General features: G+C 38.7%; 1 protein-coding gene across 8 annotated transcripts in view; it reads left to right on the plus strand.

Annotated features, from left to right (window-relative positions):
* PCNX1 (pecanex 1) overlaps positions 1-19,449 on the plus strand; it is a 92,170-nt gene that overhangs the window by 67,350 nt on the left and 5,371 nt on the right. For all 8 annotated transcript variants that reach the window (XM_055806543.1, XM_055806656.1, XM_055806760.1 and 5 more), the window contains 14 exons: positions 177-354; positions 742-850; positions 1,462-1,591; positions 2,691-2,749; positions 3,461-3,676; positions 4,258-4,511; positions 5,497-5,727; positions 7,077-7,177; positions 8,490-8,640; positions 10,374-10,604; positions 10,987-11,261; positions 13,002-13,243; positions 14,326-14,762; positions 16,173-16,313. In XM_055806543.1, the coding sequence (XP_055662518.1) occupies positions 177-354; positions 742-850; positions 1,462-1,591; positions 2,691-2,749; positions 3,461-3,676; positions 4,258-4,511; positions 5,497-5,727; positions 7,077-7,177; positions 8,490-8,640; positions 10,374-10,604; positions 10,987-11,261; positions 13,002-13,243; positions 14,326-14,762; positions 16,173-16,313 (2,755 nt within the window). The remainder of the gene's footprint in view (positions 1-176; positions 355-741; positions 851-1,461; positions 1,592-2,690; positions 2,750-3,460; positions 3,677-4,257; positions 4,512-5,496; positions 5,728-7,076; positions 7,178-8,489; positions 8,641-10,373; positions 10,605-10,986; positions 11,262-13,001; positions 13,244-14,325; positions 14,763-16,172; positions 16,314-19,449) is intronic.

Consider the following 19,449-nt stretch of genomic DNA (forward strand, 5'->3'; position numbering starts at 1 on the left):
AAATAACCACCACCAAACAAAAACACATACACACCCTGCCCAACTCTAAAAACAAATCCAAATCTAAACCCTACATTTGAAGAGATTGGCATTGCATGACAGCAACAATTTAGGTGATCTTTAAACCCCTTTTGGACAGCAGATAAGTAACTGTTTTGTGTGAATTTCTTGTACAGGTTGGGTGCTTTAATGATCACCATAGCTGGCTTGAAGTTACTGCGTTCATCATTCAGTAGCCCAACGTGCCAGTATGTCACTGTTATTTTCACAGTGCTCTTCTTTACTTTTGATTACAAAAGTTTTACTGAGACCATGCTGCTAGATCTCTTCTTCATGTCCATACTCTTCAGCAAGGTAACTTTAACTCTATTTCTAGGTATTTCAGGTCATCCAAAAAGGAAAACAGATAGTCCTAACTGATAGGTAATCTTGCAGATCATCGGTCCTATTGGTACTGTAATCAATAAGCTATAAGACAGCTAAGACTTATCCTTCCCGAAGCAGTTATGTTTGCTTGAGAAAGCACACGTAACTTGCTAAGCATCTTGAGTTTCTGTTAGCAGAGCAAGGAAATGCATATTATGTTACTTGCTTCATTGTTGCATCCTTTTTGTAAGTCTCAAGGCTTCTGTTAGACCAGTAAGAACTCTGGTGACCAGTAAATCCCTCAGGATATTTGTGTACTGCAAAACATGTTGATTCTGACAAATCACTAAATTTTTCTTCTTTTTCTTCCTGTAGCTTTGGGAACTCTTTTATAAATTGAGGTTTGTGTATACCTACATTGCTCCTTGGCAGATCACATGGGGATCTGCCTTCCATGCTTTTGCCCAGCCCTTTGCTGTGCCACGTATCCTTTGAAAATGCAGACTTTTTCCTGAAGTCATGTATTTATAACTTCTGAATGTTGCATTATAATGGATTATGTATTATGGGCTGAATCTACTGAACAAACAGGTTTGTCTAGTGAGTATTTATGAAAAACTGCACACTCTCTGCCTTGCTACAGTGCTATTAATTGTACAGTATCAGATAGGGTAAGAATAGAATCCTGACATAAGAATCATAGAGCAGGAGTTACTTAATTCTGAAAATGACACAGCTTTTCTTCTGACAGTCATTCCCTTTTTTTCAACTGTCACGGTGATTTTAGTTCTTGAGTTTTTGCATTTTAAGCTTCTGTAGGCTAGTTTGAATGGACCATTGAGTTAGTATTCTCTGTAGAAATTTGAGAAAGCGAATGACCACCATGTCTAGTGCCAAATTTTCACTCACTTCTGTTTTTAAAAACAAAAATAATCTCCTTATTGCTGGAGGTAACTGTAAAGATACTTTGCATAAAAATTCTTTGAGCTCTTGTTTTGCTCTTAACTGGTGTTGCTGTCTATTTTGGGTACTATCACAGAAGCTTGAAGAAAAAGTAGTTGTTTCTTTGTTTTCCTTAATGCAGTTATCATACAGATTCTGCAATGTTGTTTGTCCAAGCAGCTGTGTCAGCTTTCTTCTCTACTCCACTGAATCCTTTTCTGGGAAGTGCAATATTCATCACTTCGTATGCCAGGCCTGTCAAATTCTGGGAAAGAGATTACAAGTAGGTGAAATAAGACCTTGAAAGTTTGTCCTTTGTTTTTAATAATGTAGCTATGGCTAGATGTGCTGGTTTGGTTTTTTTGTTGTATGTTTAGTTGTTGGGTTTTTTTTTTTTTTCTGCAAGTGCTGCTATTTTTTTCCCCAGAGAAAACTAGCACTGCAAGTTTTCAGTGAACTTGTTTCTGAAATACTGTAGCAGCTGGTTTTTATACTAGCAACATTTGCTTTATCTTTCTAAGTAATTTCTACTTAGAGCTATGCCATTCTGGTAATTGTTTTGAATATAAAAATTATGATATTGTAATGTGCAATTTTAATCAGAAAGTGAATTGATACACAGAAAGGTTTTGAGGGGGCAGTTTATAACTATATTTGACCTGTGTTCATTATTGCTCCATATCCTGTCACAGTTAAAACTGGCTAACCTCAATACAAAAATATTTAAAGTAAATCTTTTTTTATCAGGGTGGGACCGGTATAATCCAACATGAAAAATCTTTTACTACCTTTCTGTCATTTATTTGTCTGAAGTCTGCTGTTGCTGATGGAGTATCAGACCAGTAAAATGTTAGATAAACAGCACAGATAGTTCTGGTATTTCTGGAGAATTAATTTTTCATTTCACTACTTGATTGCTGTTTTTTCCTTCTAACACTTGGACAGTTTAAATACAATGTTCCAAATCTTACATTAAAGAGTTAAAGTTGTAACTTTAGCCAATGAAATAATACTTTTCTGAAAATTGCCCTTTCAGTAAAGTCTACTGGAACGTTAGCTGTGCTGATGTAATTGGTTTTAAGTTTACTTGTGACAAAGTTTTATGGTATCTATCAAAAATGCATATGCTTACATCTAAAGGTAAAGGTCATTCTATGGACAAACTTTATTAGATATTGGATTATAGTGCTGTTACAGACAGGAAATACTTTTATGTATGAGAAGAACAGCACATTTGCATATAAAATAAGTTTAAAGTAACTTTATGAAACTATTTCACTGTGATTATTTTTTTTTTACAATGTTTATTCTGTTAGTAGTTCCTTCCCTTCAATTTTCTTACAGTAATACATTGTATGAAGCATGCTTTATTTTATTTTCAGCACAAAGCGTGTGGATCATTCAAATACAAGACTGGCTTCGCAGCTGGATCGAAATCCAGGTAGCTTTCCTTAGTCTGATTTTAATGGTTTCTTTTTTTTGGAGGGGAAGAGTTTGGATAGATAGTGCTTTCTTTTTCAAATGTAAATGGCTTTCACAGGATTTTTGTAGAATTTATGATCAGTTTGCCCTCTGATCTTCTCCGGCCTTCCTGTTGTTCTGTCTAGTGTTTTCTCCTCCATAATCTCCTGCTTTATTCTTTAGTCTCTCCTATAAGCTTTTTTGTTTTCCCCCTTACCTTTGTGTGTGCCTGCTTTACTACTTTATAATTAGAGTATGCATTAAGCTGTTTTGCTTCTTACTCTTAAGTAATTGAAAAAAGCCAAATGCTCTTTGAAGGTGTCTCAATGTCATGGTGATGAGATCAGTACAACAGTCATTACTGAGATGCTTCTGTGCTCATTTGGTTTTGTGCGTCATTACGTGGAATACATTCATTGGAGATGTGTGAGTGGAACTGAGGGAATATTTTGGAAAATGAAGGAGTGACTAAGAAGGGAAAAAAAACTGGTTGAAAATACTAAATGTCACTTACCACTCATTTGGAATAGTTGTCCCTTAAAAAAAAAGAGGGTGTGGGGCATGGAGCATGACCTTGAAACAATGTTGCTGTTAAAAAAAATTGTAGGATTTAATGTGAAATGATAATTGACATTCAAGCTTGATGATTTTCTGTGGGTTCAGATAATAATCCAAATCCAATCTTCTGCAGGTTCAGATGATAACAACCTGAATTCAATCTTCTATGAACATTTAACCCGTTCCCTTCAGCACAGCCTGTGTGGTGACTTGCTTTTGGGTCGGTGGGGAAACTATAGTACTGGGGACTGCTTCATCCTAGCCTCTGACTACCTCAATGCACTAGTACACCTTATAGAGATAGGAAATGGCTTGGTCACCTTCCAGCTGAGAGGGCTTGAATTCAGAGGTGAGTATGTTATACTTCCTTAACTGTCTCTACTAAAAAGTGGACTTCTGCTTTAGAAACTTTTAAGGTTTTTTTCAGTTCCATCCTGAAAATTGCTTTGAAAATGGGCCACAGGGCCTCTTTATGCCCATGTCACTTGTGAGGAAAACTAGCTTGCTCTAGCAGGGTTCATGCCAAGTCTTTCTTCCCATTTTAGTGCAACATGGCTACCATAATTGATTCTTGAGACACGTAACTAAAACGTGATCTACAATAATAAATTAAGCCAGGGGGCCGGCGTGTGGATGCAGTGGCAGGCAGCCATCTGTGGCTGCTTGGTTTCCCCCCCAGCCCCCGGCAGGGGGGTTCTGTAAATACCAGGGGCCGGATTGAGGACGCTGGGGGGCTGTATCCAGCCCGCGGGCCATAGTTTGAGGACCGCTGAATTAAGTTATCCAAATCTTCTGTGTTCATTGGCAGATTGTTCACTTGGTGTTACAGAAATGTAATTGGAGATGGGTTGGGTTCTAAACACTTAAACATAAGATAATGTTAAAGCAATTGTAAAAAGTGTCCAACTCTTTCCTCCGTTTTCTACTAAGGAACTTATTGCCAGCAACGAGAAGTAGAGGCCATCACTGAAGGTGTAGAGGAAGATGAAGGTTTTTGTTGCTGTGAACCAGGCCACCTTCCTCACATGCTTTCCTTTAATGCTGCCTTTGGGCAGCGTTGGCTGGCTTGGGAAGTGCTTGTGACAAAGTATGTTCTGGAGGGTTACAGCATCACTGACAACAGTGCAGCTTCCATGCTTCAAGTCTTTGATCTCCGTAAAATTCTCACCACTTACTATGTGAAGGTATGATTCAGATCAGTACAGTCCTTGGGGGGAGGTAGGCTGGATTACATCTGGGAACTGCTTAATGCCTTGAACTTCTAATGTCTTTCATGCAAGGATCATAGAATGTGGTATATACTATAGATGTATGAACACCCTTGTCAACGAAGGGCAGTTTGCTGTACTGATGGATACTTGATACTCTGGTGCATGAGCAGGACAATGACCCTGTAGTTGAGAACAGAGAGGGGACACCTTCCTGCTGAAGCTGGAGTAGAAGTTTGGAAGCTTTTACCCAGATGCAATAGCTGTGTTGTAAATGAAAAGTTAAATAAACTGTGTTTCTTTAGGAGAAAGCCAAGCTGCTTCAGTCTTTTAAAAGCTGTCCAAACCTATCTTTGTTTTTAAATAAAATAATAAAGAAAAAAGCCTTCAAACCCTCCCCTGTAGTTGTAAGAGGACTCTAGGCCTTGGAACCCTTCAGATACATCAGTTTCGTAATTGGGATCTTTCATAAGCTTCGTAAGTTTCATAACCCTCTTTTAGACAGCTGAAAACTTCCAGGTTGAAATACTTTCAAGATACTTATTCACACACATGTGCAAGTTGTTGTGCTCCCCCGAACACAGGGGTGTTAAACTGTCTTGTCTTTTATCTAGCATTTTAATTCTTTAGAAACTCAATATCTAAGCCTCCATGTTAACTAGATAAAAATTTCTATGTATTTGTTCGGGTTTTGAAAAATTAGTGAGCTCTGTCTTATCCTTTTTTCTTTTCCTTATTCCTGCAGTACATACTTCAGAAATCTTGACAGTTTTTGAAAAATATGCATGTATACAAACCCACGTATGTGTTCTGTGCAAATGTTTTGCATCTGTGAGCTAAATAAATGGTACTGTATATCAGTTTCCTACATTACCAGGAAAATAATGCAAATGAATACAAACAAGTGAGATTGCTGACTTGTTGCAATACTGACTCATACCTTTAACTACTGCTGTTTCAGGGAATCATCTATTATGTCACAACATCCCCCAAGCTAGAGGAATGGTTGGCAAATGAGACGATGCAGGAAGGACTGCGGTTGTGCACAGACCGCAATTATGTTGATGTAGACCCAACATTTAACCCCAATATCGATGAGGATTATGACCATCGTCTAGCAGGGATCTCAAGAGAGAGTTTCTGTATGATCTATTTGAACTGGATAGAATATTGCTGTTCTCGCAGAGAAAAGGTAAGGAGGACATGTGAGGAAGGCAGTTTACCATTCTAGGATGGCCTCATTTTCTTTTTCCTCCCTGTTGGTTTGCCTTACAGGCTGGTTTAATACTGATTTCTAAAATAGATTTGTAACTGAAATATTTTGTAGTTACTGCTTTTGATCTTCTGCTCCTGAGATGTGAATTTAAACAAATTCTGTAAGTAGTGTATGATCTAACCTGTTTAGTAATCAATTTTCATTTACTGGCCTAAATGAATCAGTAGAATCTTAGTCAGATACGTATCTACATACAGAAGGGTGTGTTTATAGAATTGAAGTTTTGTGCTTAGATGCCAGGGCTTACAAATCAGCCCTAACTTAATCAAAAAAAACCCAAAACAAATACCTGTTGTCGGCTTTTAAGCCTTGACTACTTCTTTCTTAGTGGTCATACTACTCTATTCCTTTGGACCACTGGAATTGTTGGCTTGGAAAAAGATCATCCTATATTTAAACATTCATCCCTTCTCCAAGGCCTTCTACCTTTTTAAATAGAAACATTAGTATGTTTGTAGGGGAAAGCCTTGACTTACTGTGTACAAAAAAGCCCTGTATGTGTCTATTAGAGAGACAGAAATGTAATTGGAATTTGTTTTTAATGAAGTTTCTGAGACTTCAGAATTCGGTTTCAATTTGGAGGTAATAGATTAATTAAAAGACCATTTTAACAGGAGTAAGATGTAAAGTATTTTGCAGTGAAGTGACACACAGCCAAAGAAAATTGTTTCTCTCGAAGTCACAATCTTGTGAAATATTTTGTGTAGATATTGAGAATTGGGTTTAATCACTTGAATGAATGATGCTGTTATCTAGGGCATTGTATATCCTGTACAGCTACTACTGGCTGTGAGCAGAGGGTGATTTCCTCCCCCCACCCCCGAATAAAGCTATAGTCCAGGGAAGTTTTCAGTTAACTGAGAATTATATACTCGTAACCAGGAAGTGAGAATCCGCTTTGTTTGCTGAAAATATTTTTGTTTTAACCTCATAATTTTGCTAATTAACTGTTTGAATGAAAGATACACAGTATGGATGAGGAACATCGCATACATCTGTTTAGCTTACAGTTTGTCTTACTTCAAGTATAGTATGCATGTGTCTGCCTCTACAAGTATTCTATGTACTTGCAAAACTTTTAAAAATAATTCCTATGGAAAGTCTGAGAAAAAGTAACTGGTGTGGTACATACATACACATGCTTGAGTTTACGTACTTTTGTATGTTTGGGTCTTGTTACGCCTTCTGGCAGAATGGGATTTCTGTGGCAATTTCTTTGCTCCATTCACCTGACTTTTATTTTTTTGTTTGTTTGTTATTACAAGCCACTGGATTCAAGTAAAGAGTCACCCCTGGTGACATTGTGTTACGGACTGTGTGTTCTGGGGCGGAGAGCGTTGGGAACAGCTTCACATCATATGTCTAGGTAATGAGATGTTGTGATGAGCTTCCCTTCCTCAAAATCTCTCTGGGTTCCTAGGTTAGGTGTTAGATGAGTGCCTCTTCATAAAAGAAACAGATATTTAATGTCATCTTTCCTTAAATGTAGATATGCTATGTAACTTGTCTTCATTATAACAGCTAGGGAAATGTAACCAAACAACAGGAAATGAGGGAGAACTTCATTCTGAGCATTTTGTTTTATTGAACTAATGCAAGGTGAGAATTCTGGTGTGAGTAAGGACCAGTTATAACTGATCAAAAAACCCAAGAACTGGTTTAGTTCTAAAAGTAAGCTTCATCTCCTGCTCCAAGTATGTGTCCTATATGGAAACAGGGGGAAGAAGAGGACAGATTCTTAAAATGAAGAACACACACGTCTTGATGGAAGTTAGGCCAGACCATTGTGATGGGTTTCACAGTCTAATGGAGTCTGTGGCAAGCAGTTGCGTACAGATCTTCTTCAGCTCAACTCTTGTCATCATATGGCAACTTCTTTCTTGCAGGCTGACAGCCTCAACTTACTTCAGAAAGCCAATGTAAAATATTGGGGTTTTTTTCAGGAAATCACAAGGTGATGGTTTTTAAAAAAATAAATAAAAGAAGCTTAATTTGATGTGGAAGCTATCGGTCATCTGGGTGCTGACTGTAAAACCTGTCCTACTTGGCTTTCAGGGAAACTGACTAATTCTTCTAAGTACCAGCTAATTGCCCCCTTAAGGTCTTGCCAGATGTGCAGTTGCAAGAGTGATCAGAGCATATCTGATTTTTCACTCTTACCTTAGCTTAGTAAAAGAAACAATGCCTTTTAAGCATGAGGAAGTTGTCAAGTTTTTTATTCCGCACAACTGAAGCTACGTACCTTCCTTAACTGGTCCGTTGTGCTGTTACATTGCCTGAAACATTTTCTCTTTAAAAAAACTTCAGAATGTAGTCAGGCATTCCTCACAATGCTCCTGGTTAATTTAGTCTGTGTAAATAGTCTGCTGCACATATGGTTTCTTCATTACCTGTGCAGTGCACATAGACATCTAGTGTCCAGGCTTTGCTGACACACATGTCCTTACTCATATGTTCTTTTCTCCCTGTATTATCTTGTAAGCTATCTTTATAGAGAAGAATTATGTTACTTTCTCTACAACTTGACAAGCAGAAAATACCAATGATGATGATAATTGTGGATATGTTTGTATTTCTATTAATATTTGGGCTGTTTTCCTCCTCTCCCCCCCCCCCCCCCCCCCCTTTTTTTTCTCTCTTCCCTCTCCGCCCGCCCCCCGCCTTTCCCCCATCAACAGTAATCTGGAATCCTTCCTGTATGGCCTGCATGCCCTATTTAAGGGTGACTTCCGTATATCTTCAATTAGAGATGAATGGATCTTTGCTGACATGGAGTTGCTGAGGAAAGTAGTGGTTCCTGGAATACGGATGTCACTTAAGCTACATCAGGTGCGAGATTACACAGGAAGATGTGTCCAGTCCCCCTTATTTCTGTGCATTTGTTATTTAAAAATAAGTGCCTGGGAGAAAGAAAAAGGAAGAGCACAAAACGGCACGTGATTGATGTGGACAGCTGAAAATGAGGGAATATCCTGTATTATCCTTTATTTTCTTGTAACTTGCATGGAAAGTTATGTAGAGGAGAAGGGAATGCAGTTTATGCTCAGAGCTTGACAGTTACATCAATTGTAGATCAGAGAACCCTGTTTCATACCCATCTAGAGGTAATTCCCTTATGAACAGCCTCTCTTAATATTTTCCCTTCCTTTCCCCTCCTCACATGTTTGTAATTGGCTTAAAAGGTTATCATGCCATTTGAAGCTGTACAGCTCTCTTTTCCAATGGGAGCGGTTTTTCTTGTTGTTTTAGCTTTGAAGTGTTGTAATGACAGACACTTTGGCATTGCTCATTGATCCCATCAGTAAGGTTTCATGTGAGAATGAGAAGGTTGATTTTCTAGAAGCTAAAATTGGGGTTGGTCTTCATAGTGAACTTGAGGGTAAAGATGAGCAATCTCAAATTCTGACTGGTGTGTCTTATTAACTAAGTTCAGCAAGTACGAAAAAGCATGTGCTGAGTGATAAGCACTCTGTGAAGGGCGGGAAAGTGTTGGAACTCTAGAAAAACAGATTGCTTGAAAATCATATTAAGTAGGCAGATCTTTAGTTGTACTTTTTTAATAATAGTTTCTTTTTTTGCCTTCATTACAGAATCTAGAAGTCCCCCAAAGGTAGCAGTGACTGAATCAGCTCTTTTGTGTAACACAAACTCCCTGGATTTAGCAGAATGTGTATGTTAGGAGTACATGTAGTGAAGTAGAATAATTACAAAGTGATTGTTGAAACCAGTAGAAGTACCACTTCAGCAGTTCTCAAGTGTTCTCAGTATATTTGGGTATACTGTGCAGAATGGGCTTGAATTAAGTCAGAGAATGAAAAATGAGAAAAATACAAATATCTCTAACAATAGAAAAAATCTGAATGTGATTATATTAATCTATAAAAGGTGATTTATATTCGCTTGCAGTGCAGTAGCATATCCAGGCTTCAGCCAGCGTTAGAAATTTAGCTATTAACCACTATCCCTTTTTTAATCAGGAAGTAGTGTGACCTTATACTGAATTGAACTTGCAAATTTTGTGTTTGACTGGTAGTAATGTAAGCTGTGTGATAGTTATCTGATGCTGAAATAGTCTGTTATCGAGTATTAATGTGACCTTTTTAATAGGAAATACAGATAAACCTTACTGGCTTTCTTCTTATCGCTTTGTTATGTGATGCAGTCTCAGTGAATAATCAGTGCTTTACTTAAGTGCTTTCTACAGTTGGAGACTTGTGAATAAGCAAAGAAGCTAAAACTAAGATGCTTCTGCAGGCAGTATAAATACAAGTTTAGTGTAATACTCAACCAGAAATTTACTTGACTCAATAATAAGCAGGTCTTTCCAATTCTTTTGTTTAGGTTAAAAGAAGCATCAAACACAGGCAAACAGAACTATTCTGTTTGAAAAGAGGTCATCTTTAACAGTATTCTTTAGTCTGTATCTAATATTTTTTATGTCTAGTTTTTGCATAATGTGCTGAGCCTTTCAGGAGTTTGAAGTGTGAAATGTTAGGCGTAACTGTGTGTAGAAATCAGAACTGTTAATCATATCTTACTGAACCATGTGTTCTTGGACACAGGATCACTTCACTTCTCCGGATGAATATGATGATCCTTCTGTCCTTTACGAAGCCATAACAACCCATGAAGAAAATCTAGTTATAGCACATGAAGGGGACCCTGCTTGGCGGAGTGCAGTTCTTTCCAATTCTCCCTCCCTCCTTGCTCTGCGTCACGTGATGGATGATGGCACCAATGAATATAAAATCATTATGCTGAATAAGCGGTATCTCAGTTTCAGGGTCATTAAGGTAAGCTTTGTGCACATTTCACAATGTGATAGTGTGTTGTGGTTTATTTTAATAACTATACCAAACTGCTACTTCAACTCAAATCACTATATTTTTGTCACTGATCTGTTATTGCTAGGGCTGCTGCTTCTCATATAGTGGAAGTATTTAATCAGACCATCGGTTCCTTACTTAAAATACTTTACTCCTCATTCCATTCTTAGATTTGCTTTATTCTCACGGTTGCAGCCTGTGTCCATAAGTTCAGCCTTTAGAAGAAGTGACTAAGAATGCTTGCAGTTCTGCAGTGCAATTATTACATACACTTGTGAAGGCCCAGGTATAGCAAAGCAGTCATCACGCACTCACTGTTTGACGCAGCCTTTCTACTTGGCCTTTGCAGGTGAATAAGGAGTGTGTGCGTGGCCTGTGGGCAGGACAACAGCAAGAGCTTGTCTTCCTGCGTAATCGTAATCCAGAAAGAGGAAGTATCCAAAATGCAAAGCAAGCTCTGAGGAACATGATCAACTCCTCTTGTGACCAGCCAATTGGATACCCAATCTACGTCTCACCTTTGACTACTTCCTACTCAGATAGTCATGAACAGCTGAAGGAGATTCTTGGGGGAGCTATCAGCTTAGGAAACATCAGAAACTTCATAGTGTCTACATGGCACAGGTGAGCTGAGGAAATGAGTTCTCGTTAGTGTGTGTTCATGCTCTGATTCCATTAACTAGTCTCATACATACCCAACACAGCATAATTTATAGTATTCAGTCACATGAAAGTCACGGCTCATATATTGTTATTTCAGGTGCATCTGTAGCATATGGCAACTGCTTTGGTACAGGATTAATCTTCAAGGCATATAAGTAATATGCTAAAACCTATGTAAATGAGAGCTCAGAAAAACCAGAACAAAGTCTAGGTGCAAGAACTATGACTTCAGTTCTTACTTCGTGTCTGATAATGAAAGACAAGGCAACTTTTGTATTATTTTTTTTCAGTACCATCACTTTTTGCAGTCTATAATACCATCTTCACAGAATCAGGATTATTTGGTTGCAATTCTGTCTGGCAAATATTTAGCATGCAAGTGCCGATATTAATGTTGTTAAGGTATGCTCATACAGAGCATAACGCAGGCTTTAGCTGTTCAGAATTTCGTGAGTGTTTATAAATACCCTGTATGTCAGAGCTAGAACAAGTAACTGGAGTAACAATAATACAATCCTCCCTCTTCCACATGACCCCTTGGTCACCCAGTACAAACTCTTGCTGTGCTGTATTTTATAGGCCACGAGAACTTTTGCTGCACATCTGGCCCCTTATGACTGTGGCCCCAAAAGCGGTAGTGGCAGCTGTATGTGGTATTTCAAAAAGTGCATCCCAGTTCTTGCCAGTTCCAGGAGCTGGTGCTGTAGTTGAAACAGTCCTGTAGCTGTTCTGATGGTTACGTTTACACTTGGACATCTACAGCACATCAAAGCAGAAAGTGCTGCTTCACCCCAGAATGTCACGCTTACTGTAGTCTGTGGTGTTGGTCTTCTGTTGTCATGTGCTTGTCCAGCACATGGAGAGGAAGTGAAGGTGGAAAGAAGGGCGAAGGTGTGACACAGAACGGTATTTGGATCCAAGCTGTATATGTTTCCGGATTCTGGATTTCGAGGGCAAATGAAATTAGAAAGGAATACTCAGTGTATTTGAGTGTGACAGAAGGAAAAAATAATAAAAAATCGGAGTTGAAGGGAGGAGTAGTGTTCTGGGTTTTGTATCTATCTGAAACTTATTAATGCAAAGAATGTGGTGAAAAGCCTGTATGTAGTTACATACACTGGAAAATATTGGCAAACCTACTGTCTGAATATTCAAAATTCACACAAGAATATGTGATTCAAATAATTGCAATAGGTGCTTCAAACAACTGTGAATACATTACTGAAGGTAACAAGAAAATACATTAAAAAAACCAAAACTGAACAAACAAACCCCAACAAACATCCTTTTGCTGGTCATCTGTATAGATAAAGATTCTGCAGCATAGGAATACACTTGACTGGTGTGTTAAGGAGTATAAATTTTACTAAATTGTTGCAAAATAACCAGGATGTTCTACCAGCATTTTATACTTAGAATTTTATCATTTTAATTGTACTTAGAGGTGGCATAATTTTTCAAAAACTGTTTTATATGAGCATTTGACTTACCATAAATGTTACTTGAATAGGTGTCATGAAGAAAAGCGCAATCTCTTAGAAAACAGCATTTGTGTTTGCAGAGCATATTCTGAGAAAATAAAGTCAAGTTTTATCTGATTTTAGGGAATGCTGTGGACTGGGCTGAGTAAAGCCTTTTGCTGTCATCATAAGGCATTTCTTAGAATCCTGACTTCATGTGTCAATTGCATTTTGTTATCAGACTAAGGAAAGGCTGCGGAGCTGGCTGCAATAGTGGTGGAAATATTGAAGATTCAGATGTTGGAGGTGGAGCTTCTTGCACAAGTAACAATGCAACTATCAATGAGTCGCAGAGCAGTGTGTCGCAAGGAGGAGGGAATGCAACTACAGGGCAGGGACCTGGAGCAGTACAGCATCCTCCTGTTGCAGCTCATCCGACAGCTCTTCCTGCAGCTCATCCACCAACTCATCCCTCCACTCTGGGTAAAGTTAAAATACAACAAAGCAACAATTTTGTACAAGTATAATCCTATAGCCACTTTGGATCAGGCCTAAGTTAAAAGGAAAAGCAAACAAAAGTGACTTGATTATGTAGTGTTAACTACTGCATTTGTCTTAAACTACAGTGCTGTTTTATGCAATGCAAGGTTCGCAGAGATTTGAGCAATAAGGTTATAGTTGTGCTGGCAAAATAGGTTAAATAACTTTTTATAATGCATCTCTCCAGACTGGATCTTCTTGTTTCTGTCATATTGTCTGCAAATGATAAACTTGTCATTTTTTGTGAATGTCTTGATATTTCAGATTTATACAGTGGAATAGCTTCTCTATTTCCGTAGTACTTTGGCTGAATCCTATCCAAGAGTCCGTAGCGATCTGTACTTAGGAGGTGATAAACTTAGGAGGTAAAGCTGAGAAAAAGCTTTCCAAACACTGCCTTTACTCACAAAGAATATAAAATTGTATGTAGTTGAATGAACTTTTTTTACACAACATAATTAGGTTTATCAGCTGTGGAGAGGTACCTGCAAGTACTTAGTACAGGAAAAGCAATGACACAAGTGCTCATAAACTCTTAAAGTGGAAAACAGGAATTAGTTTTTCTATTAAGTTTTTCTGAACTTGTTTAAAAACAGCTTTTGTTCTAAGAAACTTTCTGATTCAATCTTTGAACATGCAGTCAAGTATATTAAGAAAGAATATTTAGCATTTTGGAACATGGACATCTCTACCTGCTTTAATGCCTGTATGGGAAACTGAAGCGTTAATATTAAGAGACAAGTTGTTAATGTGGGAAGAGCAAGGCTACAGCATTTTTCAAGCTACTTGTCTTGCATGGATTGTGGATTGAACAAAATATGAAATTCCTAGATAAGATGAATGGAATGTCTTTGAATGCTCTGCTATATGAAATGCAACAGATCTTATGCAATACAGCTGTTTCAGATGTTGTTGACTAGACTTATCAGTTTTGTATCCAAGAGATAAAACAGTTGCGTGTCGGCAATTTAATGTGTGTGGGAGGCTTTATCGAACTCTCCTGATTGTGTATCTTTTACTTTTAGGCACAAGTCACAGCTCTCACTCTGTGCAGTCAAGCCTTGTCAGACATTCCCCTGCCCGTGCCTCAGTAGCTAGCCATTCATCTTATTGCTACGGCAGTCGTCATTCATCTCTTCGCACATCCACAACAGGCTTTGTGCCTTGTCGGCGCTCTTCCACCAGTCAGATATCCCTTCGTAACCTCCCATCATCCATCCAATCCCGCCTATCTATGGTGAACCAAATGGAACCTACTGGCCAGACTGGGGTCAGCGCGCAGCATGGACTGCCCTCTTCTAGCAGCTCCAGCCAAAGCATCCCAGCCTGTAAACAGCATGCCCTTGTGGGCTTTCTAGGGACAGAAGGAGGGAGTAATGCGACTGAAACTCAGTCAGGTGGTAATGCAAGCCCTGCAAATCAAATGCAAGCCAAAAAGGATGACGTTATTTACAGAATCCAGGTGAATAGTCCAGAAGAACGAGTTCAACTTATGCTTCCACATGCTTTTGTTAGCGTTGCCTTGTATGTTGTTGAAACCACTGTGTCTCAGTATACAACCATTGTGCAGTTACACTTGGGGAATTAATATGAGGAGAAGGTTTCTGGACAACCAGCTTTTCTGCGTGCTTAATGTCCCTGTTCACATTAGTTATCTATTTTGCTGTAGTGCAGCTTAGAGAATGTCAGCTAAACTCGTTTCCACTTCATACTTAATTTTGCCTTTGTTCATTGCAACACGTGAAGCTAAACAGCTTAATTTGCAGGCCAGAAAACAGCTAGCTTTTTTTCTTTTAAACCACGTAGACTTTCCACAAAAGTAAGTTTAAAAATTACTCACTTTCATTTTTATATGTATTTATCCATTTTCATATGAATGTATTCTTTGGTTATTGCCACAAGTCTGGGTTTACTGAGCAGCAAACAGTACAGCATTGATTAACTTAATCATGGCAGCCTTACTCATTTTGTCAAAATCCAGAAATTTGTGTTCTTGCTCTTCTAGCTTTTATTAGCCCCACGTACATGTGTTTGGCAGTATATTAGTGGGAAACTTCAAGAAATCTATGTAATAGGATAGATCATAACAAACATGATTTCATTTCTGGTATATGTCATTTTAGAGTAATCCTTAGTAAACTGCATCATAGTGGGCAAGAGTTAACAAATCCATTTTGCAGTTCTGTGCTTAATAGCTTTTGTCTGCAGGCAAGGGCCCTCTTATGAAACTGTTTAGTTCCTCTGTGTGAGGAGGATACAGGCGAAGTTGGCCTGTGCCCTTGGATAGTGGACATTACGTGGCTCTCTGTCCTTAAATAGGAAGAAGTTTTCAGGAGTTTTCTCCTGCTGCCCCTGTGGAAATGCCAGTTTACTTAAAAACACAAGTGGGTCTCAACTAACTATGTTAGTTATCTACTGATAAATAGTTCTTCAGTCCAATAGTAAATTCTCCAAGACCACGTTTCTTCAGATGTTTTGTAAGAAATGATGAGCTGGTTTTAACAGCTCATTATCACTTAACTCTTCCCTGCTACTGGACCATGGTGCTGCCTGTGCTTATGTTGTCAGCTCCTCAGACCCTGCCATGAGCCAGTGTGACTGAAAGAAGGGGTGGGAAAGGGAACCAGAGCTGCTGCTTGAAACAGCTGTGAACTGGTATATTGCCAGCTGTGCCTGAGACCACAGCCCAATTTCCAAATTCTGTGTTGCTCAGGCTTTTTGCTGGCTTGGCGCTTGAGTTTCCAATATTGAAGTTGGTCAGAAATCTGTTTCTATGGGTTAAGTTCTCTGGAAGTATGCAAAAGATTACAGTTTATCTGTTTCTTTTAAACTTTGGCTGAACTAACAGTCAAAACTCAATTCCTACTTATAGTTAATGGATCCCAGTCAAGTACTGGAAGGGATCAACGTGTCAAAAAGGAAAGAGCTGCAGTGGCCAGATGAGGTGATACGGCTAAAAGCTGGAAGAAACAGCTGGAAAGACTGGAGTCCTCAGGAAGGCATGGAAGGCCATGTAAGTTTTGCTTGTTGTTGACAAGCTAATTTTAAGAAAGACAGTGTCTTGATTCTGTGGCAGTCTGCCTGGATGTCAAGGCCAAAGATATAGTAGTAAGTTGGATCAGCAACTGTCCTCAAAGTCACTGTTGCTGGCAGACTAGGTCTGGAATCCTAATTTGAAGCAGAGGGCTATTTCTGAAGCAGTAATCAAAAAAAGATGCAGGAAGATGATACAAATGTTGTCAACCACCTCTCCTTCCTTGCCTTCTTCCAGCTCTTGTCATGAGGTCTCAGGCATTACACTCATTCATCCAGCCTTCATTTTCCTTTCCTTAAACTGTCAATCCTTGAGCACAAGCGAAAGGTCAGTCTACCAATGAGTCCTTAATAGACTGGTTAACAGTACTTTTTTAAATTATTCTGATGAAAACAGAGCCAAGTAAGATTGTCTTTAGACGTCTTTGTTATGTAACAGGCATGTGATGAGTGTTTCCTTTAAGAAGGAAATCTTCTCTAACTAAAACTTGTGGAAGCCTATAACTTAAAACTCCATCTCCCTTTTCCCCAGGGGCTTTATATCTGCATCTTATAAAAATTAACTACATTAGAAAACTTATTTTCCAATCTAGGCTCTCTAAAAGGAGGAAAAAAATCCAGCTGTGTCTTTGAGGCCTTTTGGTTTTTACCAAGCCATACATTTTTTAATTTTTATTTTTTATTGTGTTTTTTAAACCTTTGTCTCTGTGAAAATGCTCCAGTGAGTATTCTTTCGGTGATAAATAGTAAAAGGAAGAGTCACTGGCATTGTCTCTGCACTGGTTCATCAAATACAGCTGTATTTTCACTTGGAATATGTCAGTTCTGACAGTTCATAAGAATTTGCTTTGATTAACTGCTTACTTCAATTGGAGGTGTTATTTATAAATCTGACTCAGGGGCTGGATTTTGCTGTCTGAAAGTCCATACTACTGTGGATGTATGTGCAAACTTCAGGTAAGAAATGGGAATATGCTGATAAGACAGCATATGCCAAATCTGCCTTGATGTTATATGCATGTGAAGGAAGGGCCCTGGAAATAAATTTCTTGCACAAATAATCATATAACAGTTGATGGCCCACAATATTATTCTTAAGATAACGGGGTTACCTTGTAGGTAACACCTAGGAGTAGAATGCTGTTGTAAACATTCATGGTTATGTTGTGTTTAGATGTTACACATCTGGAATTTCATTGTTAATATTGCAATTCAAACATGTTGTAAAGATGGTGAAAGTAAAGGGTTGTATTAAAACATGTCCTGTTGCCTGGTATCAATGGACAGGTGTTTTTCAGGAGTTTGAGAGTGTGTTTTGCAAGTTGCAGCATGCTGACATGCAGTGATTGATGTTGCAGAAAGATTAAAACAAGAGGATTTGAAGGTCAGAGTAAGCTGCTGTTCTGAATGCTTCTCATCTATTTTTGGTACACTGGCAGGTTTTCTTAGAAGAACATCTCTTAACCCAAGAAGAAAGGGGGAAAGCACCAGATCATCTGGTGTGATTAGGAGGAAAGGATTTAAATTGACACAGTTTCCACTGCCTGCTTCAGCTGCCTTTGGTTTAAATATACTAGTATCAGTAAAGCTGTTAGTCTTCCCTTCCTGATCCTGCAGCTGCTGTCCTTTCTGCAGACAAGCAGAAATGATACTTACCCGCTGAGATGCGGCTCATCAAGCAGTTTACCAGCCAAAGCCTTATGTCAGTGCTCTCGGTATGAGGTTCAGCACTCAGTTGTTTAAAACTTTTCTACTACATAGAAAAAAGCATGTTTCCTAACTTTGACTTTTATTTTGCTAAATATACAGTACAGTATATATAGTACACAAAGGCATTATAGGGTTTCTCCACGGAGATGAAATTTAGTAATCCTCTTTGTATGGTAGCCATTTTTTCCCAGACTTTAAGATTAAGGTATATTCTCTATTATCTTTCTGTGATACCTGACACTGGCATGCGGAAGAACCTTTTTCCCCCTCAAGAGATTCTTACCACCTCTTGACTATCTAGTGATGTAATTTTGCATGTTACTAGTCATGGGCATCAAAAAAATGCCAATCATGATAGAAGAGATGGTAGAACTTGAGTGTGAGGGGGGTGGTTGCAGAGAGTTATGATCTATGTACAGCTTTTGCTTATACACAGTTTTTAAGGGGCCACAACATTGATGCCTTTGGAGTCAGCCTTTAGCTATCTCTAAGGCACTGGTTTGAAGTTGGACAGCCAAGATGTAGTACTTGGACTTTACTGGGAAATGTTTCATGTGTCTGGGGCCTGACTCCAGCCTGACAGCATCAAAAGTTTACTTGGACAGACTAATGACATGAACAGACTGCTTAAATACCGTGCTGTTGTATCAAATAGGGGAACTGAAGGTTTCATGCTTCCCTGGCTGAAATGCTCTCCCCGTGGATGCCGTGCAGATCTCATGCAGTGGGCAAAGCTGAATCTTCTTTACCCAGTGTTAGACAAATTGGCAGCTGTCAGCTGGGTATAGTAAGAATTAAGGGGGGTCTCTTGGATGTGTTTTTGGAACATGTAGATTACTTGTGGTTTTCTGTCCTTCTCTTCCTACCTGTATCTTTAGAACTCTTGAACACTGTACTGTCCTGGACTTTGTAAAATTAATTTTGTTTGCTTTTTACCTTGCCTTGAATTTCGGTTTCTTTTCCCACAACTGGCAAATTTGAGGTAATTCTATTTCTGTGGAGCTAGCAATACTTAAAAACCATGTTACTAGAGCATCCTTGTGTTCCTTTGGGGCACCCAGGAGTTAAGGGTGTATTTTTATGGAGGCAGCTGCGCAGACGTATGCAAACTCATATAAGGGCCTAGGGAAAAGGTCTGATGGTCAATATCAGGTGGGATCCTTGGAAGCAGCAGACTGAAGTACATGAATTCTGTAGATCTAAACTAATATGGGACAGTAGTTTGGCAGTTTCTAGAAACCCTTCCTCTTTGTAATATTTTATCTTTTAAAATTATCTTTGAATAATTTGATTTAAAAGATCAACCTTGAATTTACAGCAAGCAGCGAACAATGATAGGACAAGGGTTTTGACTTGGAGACAGCTTACACCTAACTTCTGATAAACTACGTTTCTTTGCTATTATG

The sequence above is a fragment of the Falco peregrinus genome, chromosome 1 (genome assembly GCF_023634155.1).
Source record: "Falco peregrinus isolate bFalPer1 chromosome 1, bFalPer1.pri, whole genome shotgun sequence".
Taxonomy (NCBI): Eukaryota; Metazoa; Chordata; class Aves; order Falconiformes; family Falconidae; genus Falco; species Falco peregrinus.